Below are 12,412 nucleotides of genomic sequence, written 5' to 3'. Positions count from 1 at the left end.
CAGCGACAGACCTTGACAGTTCTTTCCGTCTGCAGAGATTTCGAAGCCGGCGTTGCAGACGCAGTGGAAGCTTCCCTCCGTGTTCACGCAGCGCCCGTTGTTGCAGATGCGACCGTTGGCCACACACTCGTCCAGATCTGGAGGAAACAAGCACAAGACGGCACCGTCACCACACACACTCTGTTTCTGCTACAAGAAAGAGCAGTGAGAGTTATCCACAAGGCAGGTAATAGAGATCCCTCAAATAGATTTTTTTTATTTCTGCAGGTTTGTTGAAAATGGCTGATATAATATAATTTCAGACCCTAAAAATAATGTTTAAAGCAAAGAACAGATCATTACCAGAACATTTACAAAGCTTGTTTAAATTGGATGAAGGGGATAAAACAGACTGAAGCTGGATTTTAAACATTAATTTACAAGGTTAAGCTTAAAACAAATGTGTATTTCTGTTGCAGGTGTAAAACTATGGCATTCACAAAGCAAAGAACTGAAAAGTTGTACAAGTATGTCTCAGTTTAAGAAAATGTTTAAAAAAGAAAAGATAAGTATCTACAAAAAAGAAGAAGGAGAAAGAAAAAGAAGGGAAAAGAGAAAAGATAGATAGACGAGTGGTGTCTACCGTTATTTTGTTTGTTTTTTTGTCATTACTATGTTTCATCATCTTTAATATTTTGAAACAGAGAATAATATTGGTGTTGATAGTAAGCCAATGTAGTTATAACAACAGAGAGGGGCAGCTACACTGCAAAAATTCAAAATCTTATTTCTAGTCAAAATGTCATTTCTAGTCAAAATAAAGCAAATTATACTTAAAATAAGACTCATCACATTTAAAAAGCAGCGTGTTTTTTAGACACTTTTTACTTTTTTCAAGCAGATTTTCACTTGAAATAAGTAGAAAAATCTGATAGTGGAGCAAGTTTTTCTTTCTTATTACAAACACAAAGAACTTGCTTTCACTGGCAGATTTTTCTACTTATTTCAAGTGAAAATTCGTTTGAAACAAGTAAAAAGTGTCTAAAAACAAGTTAATTTTTAGGTGATGAGTCTTATTTTAAGTGGAAAGAGATTAGTTTTGACTAGAAATGAGACATTTTGACAAGAAATAAGACAAATATTCTTGGAAAGATTTTGAGTTTTTGCAGTGTAGCCTTTCTTCATCCTGCTCCTTTTCATTCATGGTGACTATGTGTACACTATGTAAATATGCAACTATGTGAGAATGTAAACCATGAATTAAATAAAACGAAATGAAATGAAAGTGTGTGTGTGTGTGTGTGTGTGTGTGTGTGTGTGTGTGTGGCGGACCTCGACACTCCGTCTTGGTTGCCGTGGTCTGGAATCCAGCGGGACACTGACAGATGTACGACCCGTGTGTGTTCACACACTCGCCGTGAGCACACGGACTTCGCTCACACTCGTCATCGTCTGCAGAACAAACATGAAACTTTCATTAACCTCCGACCCCCCAGTGGTGTAGTCTAATGTTACTGCTGTTACCTAGCAACCAGTGGTGTAGTCTAATGTTACTGCTGTTACCTAGCAACCAGCGGTGTAGTCTAATGTTACTGCTGTTACCTAGCAACCAGCGGTGTGGTCTAATGTTACTGCTGTTACCTAGCAACCAGTGGTGTGGTCTAATGTTACTGCTGTTACCTAGCAACCAGCGGTGTAGTCTAATGTTACTGCTGTTACCTAGCAACCAGCGGTGTGGTCTAATGTTACTGCTGTTACCTAGCAACCAGCGGTGTGGTCTAATGTTACTGCTGTTACCTAGCAACCAGTGGTGTAGTCTAATGTTACTGCTGTTACCTAGCAACCAGTGGTGTAGTCTAATGTTACTGCTGTTACCTAGCAACCAGTGGTGTGGTCTAATGTTACTTCTGTTACCTAGCAACCAGTGGTGTGGTCTAATGTTACTGCTGTTACCTAGCAACCAGCGGTGTGGTCTAATGTTACTGCTGTTACCTAGCAACCAGCGGTGTAGTCTAATGTTACTGCTGTTACCTAGCAACCAGCGGTGTGGTCTAATGTTACTGCTGTTACCTAGCAACCAGCGGTGTGGTCTAATGTTACTGCTGTTACCTAGCAACCAGTGGTGTGGTCTAATGTTACTGCTGTTACCTAGCAACCAGTGGTGTAGTCTAATGTTACTGCTGTTACCTAGCAACCAGTGGTGTAGTCTAATGTTACTGCTGTTACCTAGCAACCAGCGGTGTGGTCTAATGTTACTGCTGTTACCTAGCAACCAGTGGTGTAGTCTAATGTTGTGTAGTGGGTAAACTGCTGTTACCTAGCAACCAGCGGTGTAGTCTAATGTGTTGTAGTGGGTAAACTGCTGTTACCTAGCAACCAGTGGTGTAGACTAATGTGTTGTAGTGGGTAAACTGCTGTTACCTAGCAACCAGCGGTGTAGTCTAATGTGTTGTAGTGGGTAAACTGCTGTTACCTAGCAACCAGCGGTGTAGTCTAATGTTACTGCTGTTACCTAGCAACCAGTGGTGTAGTCTAATGTGTTGTAGTGGGTAAACTGCTTTCTAGGTGGTAAACTGTTCATACTTGTATCACATAGACGCTGCTTCTCTAACTGTTTTATATCAAGGACCCAAAACTGACACAAACTAGACCACGGACAAGATTATAAAGACATTTCTGGGAAAAAAAGTGGTACAATTTCTCCCAAAAAGTTGAAACATTTCTTGAAAAAAAGTGGTAACAAATTCTCACAAAAAAATAAACAAAAAAGTTTTAAAAAATTTTGAAAAAAGTAGTAATTTTTTTTTTTGAAAAATAAGGTAAAATTTCTCAGAAAAAGTGGTAGAATTTCTTAAAAAAAAAAAAAGTTTTTAAAATTTTAGAAGAAACTGGTAAAAATTTCTCAAAGAAATTCTAGGAAAAGTGGTACAATTAATAAAAAAAAGTGGTAAAAGTAAAAATAGTATATAGTAAATAGTAAAAAGTTGTTTTTTTTAATGAGAAGAAACTGGTAAAATTACTCAAGAATTCTAGAAAAAGTGGTAAAATTTTTCAAAAAATTATAGAAAAATGTGGTAAAATTTCTCAAAAAAAAGGGGGGGTAAACAATAATACAAAAGGGGTAAAAATTTCTTTAAAAAAATAGTTAAAAGTAGAACAGAAAAATTGAGAAGAAACTGGTAACATTTTTCAAAGAAATTCTAGGAAAGGTGGTAAAACTTTTTTTAAAAAGGTCAAACAATAATAAAACAAAAGTGATAAAAGTAAAAAATAGTATATAGTCAATAGTAAAAAGTTTTTTTTTAAATTGAGAAGACACTGGAAAATTACTCAAGAATTCTAGAAAAAGTGGCTAAATTTCTCAAAAAAAGGGAGGCAAACAATAATAAAAAGGGGTTAAAAAAAAATAAATAGTGAAAATTAGAACTGAAAAATTGAGAAGAAACTGGTAAAATTTCTCAAAAGAATTCTAGTAAAAAGTGATAAAATGTGAATAAAAAGTAGTGGACAGTGTCAGTGCCCGATCCGTACCCGGAACACGATCCGTTCCAGGACGCTTCTGCACATGCGCACTTCCCCCTTCTTTTAGTTTACGGCAGACACCGCGGATATGGATGAAAACAGTTCTATGTTCTATGAGGAAAAACACAAGCACGTCGCAACGAATTCCCCTCTGTTCTATTTCTGATTAAATTAAATGTAATGTGACCGATCAGTTAATTGTAAAACATTTATTTATTGATGTAAATGTGGTGATTTCTGCACATACAGACAGCAGCAAGTCAGCACTGCTCCTCTGACCAGCTCCACCTGAAGCTTCACTTTTCATTTACACAAACTAATCAATGAGACCATAAATTAATCTGCTCGCTTTCTCCACCGGCATGACGACGTCTGGGTGACCGGTCAATCACCTCAGCCGGCCGCTGCTGCCTCTGAGATGAGCCGAGCAGCGAGCTAACGTTAGCTCCCGGTGGCTACTCCCAGCTATGCTCCCAGCTCTGCTCCCAGCTAGCTCTGCACTTCTCCCAAAACCGGAGCAAACTTCCAAACAGACGTCAGTTGGATAAACTGACCACAGATTAGGACTCTAAACTGTGACTTTCTTGCATGAAAAAATATTTAAAATTAATAAAGTGACGTTTTAACAACGCTACGGCGGACTTTTAGCTGCTCTACTGCTAGGCTATCAGTTAGCATAGCTTTGAAGCTAATGCCGTAAAAACGGCGCATGCGCAGAAGCGCTGGAACGGATCGTGTTCCGGGTACGGATCGGGCACTGACAGACCCCCTTGAACCCTGTCAACCCTCCCACTTTGAGAACAATTGACATTTACTTTAGTTAGATAGTTTAGTTGTACTGGCTATACTGCAGTATTTATGTATTTTCGGTGGGTATACTGCAGTATTTATGTATTTTCAGTGGGTATTGAGTATACTTACCGATGCACTCGCCGCGTGCGTCCAGCTTGAAGCCCATGTTGCACTCGCAGCGGTAGCCGCTGCCCGGCATGGGGATGCAGCGGCCGTTCAGACACAGGTTGCGGTACGCCTGACACATGTTGGTGATGTTCTGGGTCTGGATGATCACAGGACCTGAGGGAAACGTTACCACCGTGAGTCACAACAAGGTGGGTTACCATGGAGACCGTTTCCTCTTTCTGACTGAGGAGTCTTTCAATCAATATAATCAATATCAATATCAACTTTATTGCCTTGGACAGACAATGACAACGCCTCCAGCAGCTGCATATTGTAAACACACAAGACAGGCATAACGAGTACATTTAAATAACATCAACATTTTTCCATTATTGCACAGCCCTCGTTGCCTTGATTGCATCCAAGAAAGAAAAGAAAAGGAGACCTACTAATTCTGTAATATTCGCCTAAAACGCTTATCCAAGGCATACCAAAGGTAAATTGAATGCTGTTCTTGAACTGTTTGGAGAATATGGATGGGCTATGGACACTCTGAAATTTTTCCCCCAACTGAAAGAATCACTCTAAGTGCTACTACCATTGAGTAATTTTAGTTGGAACACACTGAAGTAGAATGTTTTTAAGTTTGTACATTTTGTAATATTTAATTTGTAATTTATCTTACGTTGTTGTATTGTATATGTATTATTCTGCTATAATATTCTTCACCTCTGTACACCGGAGCGCTGTGACGAAAGAATTCCCCGCAAGGGATTAATAAAGTATATTCTATTCTTCTATTCTATTCTATTCTATTCAGCAGAAAGAACAAAACCAGACGACATTCAGTTTCACCGTTTACATGATGAAATTTTACTTTGGATCGGTTTAAGAAAAGGGTTATTCCACCTGTTTATTCTGATTGAGCTGTTTATACAGAGCGTTTTCATTCAGTTTGGACTCTAAACTGATTCTAATCTGAATATTTGGCTCCATGTGAACCAGCCCCCCCTCCCTCAGGACGAGGATGTTTCTGTACAAACTCTTTAAAGGTATAGTACGTAGGAATTCCCCCCATCTCGTGGTGCGGTTGCATATCTGAACGTATTCTTGATGTTGCATTCAGGTGAAATGGGGCAGACGTCAGACAGACAACAGACGCTGCATGTAACAGGATAAACAAGTGGTCCGTGACAACATGTTGTCATGGTGATGTGGTATTGTTTTACCGTCTTTCTCTGGTGGAGTAAAATGACATCCGGTTGGTTTGCCGACGGCCGTCTGCCTGACTGCACCTGAATGCAACACCAGTGCCTCCGTCCTTCCTCACACTACACAGTGGTGACGGTTATAACAGGCCGTTTCCGTGGTTACCTACGGTCACGATGCAACATGGCCGCCTCGGTTCGGTGCGTCGCCCACTTATGTATTTGTAACGACTTGTAACAACTCATTCTAAGGAACCAGAAAGCTTTCATTTGGATGCAGCTGTGATTCACCTTCAGTCAAATACGGATTTATGAAAGACAGGTTTGATTTTTGATAGTAAAAAGATAAATAAGTTACAGACTGGGGCTTTTTAACAAATGAAGGCAACAACAAGCAGCGCCGTGTGGACGCGCAGCTCTGGACTGGGTCAGAGTTTCCCATCGTTAAGACGGAGCTCGTTAGCTGCGGGGCGTTGGCGGTGTGATGGCGTGGGCGGCGGCGGCTGCTGCTGTTGTTGCTCAAAAGTGGGATTTTGAAAATGCAAAACAAGATGAGAGGGAGTTGGGAAACTGCTCGTCCTCTGAGTCACAGCAGAAAGTTTGAGTTACGAGTTCTGGTGACACTCAGGGTGAGGGGTTAGGAAGATTTTTTTTCCTTACTTCCTTATATTTACTGTTTAATCACTTGTTTTTCTACTTATTTTTCAGTATTGTTTAAAGGGATAGTTACCCAAAATTGAAATGTCCCTCTTGTATTGAAGCCCCGACATGAGAAATTGTTAAACTGTCTTTTTGGACGAAGAAAAGTGAGCTCCGTTCTCAACCGTCATATGGACATGCACTGCTACGCCGAGACCCCCTGTAACTCAGAGAAGCCACGGAGGACTCTGAAACTTCTCCCAGCCCTTAGTCCACATGAGGGGGAGGAGGAGATAATGAGGGAAATTTGAATTTTGGGTGAACTATCCCTTTAATTATTTTCCTATGTTATTGTTTTTAAACTGTAACAAATTTGATCTTTGAATATGTGGGTGAGGTTATCATATAAACCCTTTTGGGTTTCATACCTCCCCTTTGGACATCCCTGTCATTTTGTTATATGATATTGTTTGTGCTAAATTAAAAAAATAAAAAAAATAAAAAGAGGAGGAGGAAGGAGCGCACCTGGAGCAGGCTGGATAGGTAACTGTCCTGGGAATTGTCCTGGGTACTGTCCTGGAAACTGTCCTGGAATTTGTCCTGGAATTTGTCCTGGAATTTGTCCCGGAGTTTGTCCCGGTCCTTGACCCGGGACCTGGATGGGAATCTGGACAGGACCTTGTCCCGGAGTTTGACCCGGATAGGGAAGCGGGTAGATGGAGGGAATGTCGGGGCCCCCGGGGACACGACCAGGAACCAGGACCCCGCCGTTCCCGTCAGGGGCCTGGAAGCACAGACGCTGGTATTCCTCTGGAATCAGCACATGTGGAAAAACAACAGACGTTTAGCTCCAGTGTTCAAACCACAACAGTTTGTATTCTGTTTATATCTTTATCTTTATCTTATTAGTGTGAATGCTGAAAGCTTACTTCTTCCGCTCTTTTTCTGCGTTTAACTCGTCCTTCATACTTTGTGCTATTTCAACAATTCATATATCAAAACGTGCAGCTTTTTCGGGACAATCCTGCTATGACTTTTCTCTTTTCCACTATTTATACTTTTTAAAATATTTAACTTTTTGTGCAATTTTTCTCCCATAGGAAATGAATGGAAACAGTCTTCAAACTCTTCAAATCTTCTGCTTCTTTCAGCCTCTATAGCTTCAGCATACTTTCAGCTACAGACTTCATTCAACTTTTAAACTGTTCACAAACCTTTAAACTATTCAGCCATTTCTCAGCTTATTGATATCTTCAACAGTTTCAGATATTTGGCAGTTTTAAAATCATTAACATTTCTGACAAAATTCAAATTTATAATGAGTGTGTATTGCGCGGAATGTTCAGACCTAGAGTGGGTGACATCATCAGCTAGAGTGAGAGAGGTTCAAAAAATCCTCTGACACTTTCCTCTCTAACCTGTCACCACGGCCACAGATTACACTCTACACACATTATTTTCTCCACGTTTGTAGACAAGCTCATCCTCTCTCTCAGCATGTGCTCAAAAAACCAGAGAGACTAACACAATTTAAACTCGGAGCCTCTGAGTGCGGCCAGTTCCCTCCCTTCCTCTCATTGACTCCCATTCAAAAGTAGGCGCTGATTTTTTGAGAAAAGCAGAAATGACGCCCTTTTCTAACTTGTGATAATGAGAAAAGTTTTTGCCCTACAAACATTTAATGCACATCACCACGTTCAGGAAGGGATTTTGAACCAGTCAGTCTCTACCACACTCTGATAAGAGGTACGGTTCTCTTTTTATGGGCTGTTGTTCGGGAGCTACACCGAGCTCAAATCTGCTCTGCACCTGCTCTGTGTGGTGCTTAGCTATTTTACTTTCTAAGGCTAGGTTTACACGAAGACGGTGTGAACAGAAGACGCAAAAGTGGCGTCGCGTCTTCACTTTTTATTTCGCGTCTACACGAGCGTTCTCGGGAGGAAATCTGTGTGCATACGGAGACGCAAAAGTGTGTACAAATCTATTGCTAATGCACGCCAGACCACTAGGTGGTGCTGTCACAAACGCTGCGATGCCTACGCGCATGCGTAGAACCTTCCTTCTTCTCGTCACTGTGCCGGGAAATCAGAAAAGGAAAACATGGCTACAGCTAACAACAAGAAGAACTTTGTCTGGTCCGATGAAGAGGTCGAGCTATTGCTCCAGACCACTCTCAACTATGGATGTAATCCGACATGTTTGTTTGTATCGTGACGTCAACACGCCGACTTGACGTCAACACGCCGACTTGACGTGAGCAGAACAGCAGATCTGAGCCAGTTTTGCGTCTTGGCCTGTTTAGGCGGAGACGCTGCGCTGGAGCGTATTCAACTTTTCCACTTTCAGGGGTGGTTTGAGATTTTTGCGTTTTCAAGCCCCAAAAACGCCGTCACCATATAAACGAAAGGCACTTCCGATCTTCCGTCTTTACTCGCAAGCGTCTTCGTGTAAACGGCCCCTAAGTCCAATGCACATGTACACACACACACACACACACACACACACATTATTCAACACTATATCTATCTATCTATCTATCGTTCTATCTATCTATCTATCTATCTATCTATCTATCTATCTATCTATCTATCTATCTATCTATCTATCGATCGTTCTATCTATCATTCTATCGTTCTATCTATCGTTCTATCTATCTATTGTTCTATCGTTCTATCTATCTATCATCATCATCATGTGTGTGTATGTGTGTGTGTGTGTGTGTGTGTGTGTGAGCGACCCCACCTGTTGCCCGGATGGGGCACATCTCGGGCGTGGAGCCGTCGGACCAGCAGCGGCCGCTGTCGCAGCAGCACTGCATCTTGGTGAGCAGCTGGGAGTTCTGGTTGGCACAGCGGCCGTTCAGCAGGCTGGCGTAGCAGTAGCCGCCGCGGGCGTCTGGGGAGAGACAGGAGGGTCAGGCACATCGCCATGGAGACGGGAGACACGGGACACGGGACATGGGCAGTGGTGTAGTCTATGTGATACTCAGGTTTACTCAGTATAGCCACTGAAAATACATAAATACTGCAGTATAGCCAGTACAACTAAACTATCTAACTAAAGTAAATGTCGATGGTTCTCAAAGTGGGAGGGTTGACAGGGTTCAAGGCTCCACTACTTTTTATGGACATTTTAACACTGGTTGCTAGGTAACATTAGACTACACCACTGGTTGCTAGGTAACATTAGACTACACCACTGGTTGCTAGGTAACAGCAGTAACATTAGACTACACCACTGGACATGTCTGGACCGACCAGCAGCTACAGACAGAAACTCGTTGTTGTTGCTTCATTTGGAAATAAATGGAAGAACTTCAACTCATCACTTCCTCTTTTCTGAGAAGTTTTCCTACGACGAACACATACACGTTCAGCAGGAGGAGGAGGAGGAGGAGGAGATGAAGAGGAGGAGGAGTAAGGAGGATGAAGAGGAGGAGCAACAGCAGCAGCAGGAGGAGTAAGGAGGAAGAGGAGGAGCAGGAGGAGTAAGGAGGAGAAGGAGGAGGAGTAAGGAGAAGGAGCAGGAGGAGGAGGAGAAGAAGGAGGAGTCAGGAGGATGAAGAGGAGCAGGAGGAGGAGTAAGGAGGAAGAGCAGGAGGAGCAGGAGCAGCAGCTCCTGGTGGAGCGCCGGCTGGAGGAGTAAGGAGGAGCAGGAGGAGCAGGAGGAGCAGGAGGAGCAGCAGCTCCTGGTGGAGCGCCGGCTGCTTCCTGGGAATCAGACTGAATGTTTGGCTCAACAGTTTTTTGGAGCAACAGACTCAGACATTCCTTCCTCACAAACATCCTCTCCTGGGGGGCGGAGTGTGTGTGTGAGTGTGTGTGTGTGTGTGTGTGTGTGTGTGTGTGTGTGTGTGTGTGTATAGATACGTGCACATGTACGTGCACGTCTAATGAACGATTCAGACCAGAATTCCTCTCTGGTCTGTTTTGGGTCAAACTGAACTGAACTTCCTGAAGCCTTATGGTGTGTGTGTCTGTCTCTGTGTGTGCGTGTCTGTATGTGCATGTGTGTGTGCATGTATATGTGTGTGTGTGTGTGTGTGTGTGTGTGTGTGTGTGCATGTGTGTGTGTGAGTGTGTGTGTGTGTGTGCATGTGTGTGTGTGTGTGTGAGTGTATGTGTGTGAATATGCACTGTAACCAGCCCTCCAGGGTGTGACCTGTCCGATGATACACATGCACACAAACAGACAGACAGATGTGCACACACACACATATATATATGTCTACACACACACACACACACACACACACACACACACACACACACACACACACACACACACACACACACACACACACACACAGACAGACAGACAGGCTGATGTGAGAACAAGCAGCAGCAGCAGCAGCAGCAGCAGCAGCAGCAGCAGCAGCGTTCCTCTCCTCTCCTCTCCTCTCCTCTCCTCTCTCCTCATTGTTGTGGAAGCAGGAACAAGAAAGTGACGACTGACCTAGTTTCTAGATTCAGCAGCTGGAACGTTGGAGCGTTTTCAGCTGCAGCTCAAAGCCAAAGACTCAGAGAGGGAAGAGGAAAACTCAGAGAGGAAAACTCAACTCCTACTGCTGCTGCTGCTGCTGCTGCTGCTGCTGCTGCTGCTGCTGCTGCTGCTGCTGCTGCTGCTGCTGCTGCTGCTGCTGCTGCTGCTGCTGCTGCTGCCTCCTCTCACATCGGAGCAGTAACGACTTTCACCTTCACACAAACTGGGTTTCCATCCAAACGTATCATATTTAAAAGCGGATTTCGTGAAAATGCGCAAAAAGCAAATGCGAATTCATGACCGTTTCCATTCATTAGTGTTTTGCGATTAGGAGGAGTGCGCCGTGAGATTATGTCATAAGAGAGCGTGAATGTATCCATGACAACAGTTGACACTCAGCTGACACTCAACATCATGGACAATTTACGTACTTTCCGGACTATAGACGCACCTGTATAAGCCGCACCAGCTACATTTAAAAGAAAATACTGTACATATAGGCCGCACTTGAATATAAGCTGCAGGTTTTCATGTTGTAACATGAGATATTTACACAGAAAGACAGTAGAACTGTGTCATACATAACATATACGATGTTACGACGTGTGTTTGTGTCGTCTTAACCGTCATAAACAAAACATTACGGGTAACGGAGTGTTTGTGTCGCGGTGCAGCAGAGAGGAGAGCTGGGACACCGGGGCGTCGCTGGGTGAAGTCCAGCAGCTTCACCCACAAACTCTGCCTCAATTCACATAACCTGTTTCCAACAAAAAGTCGCATTTTTATCCATGCGCTGACAAATCCACCCCCCCCCAAAAGCGTAACAACCTTTATGGGTCATTCCGCCAAAAGAGTGCCATTTGCTCGTTGTAACTCTTAAAAATTAAACTTCATTTTTCATTCCATTTCAGTATAGAATTTTTTAATATACACATTTACTCATTCAAAATGAGTACTGGTCAATCTCAGGCTACTTTATTTAATTTATTGCTGCTTTTATCATTGCATTTTTGAAGAAAAAGTAACAGCAATGAGGGTAACATCAATGAGTTCTTAGCATAAAATCAGCAATTGTGTGAAATCTAGCCAAATAGCATCTATACTAATAGCTTGAGCACACAGAGCACATTCTTAGGATTTAACTGACTATTTTACTTTTGATATCAACAAACACTGTCTAGAGATAATTTAGGTAACAGGAATGAGTTTTAAGTGTGACGGACCCTGACGTAGCTACAATATCATTCAATTTCAGGAAAAATAAATTACAGAATTTAATTTTGGTCTTCCCATGACTTTCAGAAGAGCTAAATGATGTCACTTCCAGCAGAACGATCCAAAACTTTTAGAGTGTAGAATGTGTTCGGGTAACAGCACTGAGTGAAAACCTGGGGACGGGACTAAAATGTGAATTTTAACCAAAATATAATTAGGTTTTAATTAAAAAAATGTTATATAAGTGTAGATATAATATAAAGTCACACTAATATGCAAAAAAAATGAGATTTTAGAAGGATTTTATTCATAATGCATTGTGGTAAACTATAAGGGTTTGGCTCTGGGGACAAAACAAAGGCTGTTTCAGTGCTTTGAAAGCCTTTTTATAGTAATTAAAAATGATATATCTTTAATTTCTACAGTGATTCATGTGTATGGTGCTTTGTTTATTAATTAAATGCAAT

At 42.1% G+C, this 12,412-nt stretch overlaps 1 protein-coding gene across 1 annotated transcript in view; it reads right to left on the bottom strand.

Moving 5' to 3' along the window:
- Positions 1–12,412, bottom strand: part of LOC146989370 (fibrillin-1-like) — an 83,227-nt gene that overhangs the window by 30,247 nt on the left and 40,568 nt on the right. Inside the window, exons 9-13 of the mRNA XM_085772864.1 lie at positions 8,991–9,143; positions 6,774–7,058; positions 4,423–4,575; positions 1,312–1,431; positions 12–137 (exon numbers count right to left, since the gene is read on the bottom strand). Of these exons, the coding sequence (XP_085628990.1) occupies positions 12–137; positions 1,312–1,431; positions 4,423–4,575; positions 6,774–7,058; positions 8,991–9,143 (837 nt within the window). The remainder of the gene's footprint in view (positions 1–11; positions 138–1,311; positions 1,432–4,422; positions 4,576–6,773; positions 7,059–8,990; positions 9,144–12,412) is intronic.

Source organism: Trachurus japonicus, chromosome 3 (genome assembly GCF_045865225.1).
Source record: "Trachurus japonicus isolate A0001 chromosome 3, Traja_1.0".
Classification (NCBI taxonomy): Eukaryota; Metazoa; Chordata; class Actinopteri; order Carangiformes; family Carangidae; genus Trachurus; species Trachurus japonicus.
The sequence above is the reverse complement of the archived record's forward strand: the minus strand, read 5'-3'. Positions and strand labels throughout refer to the sequence as shown.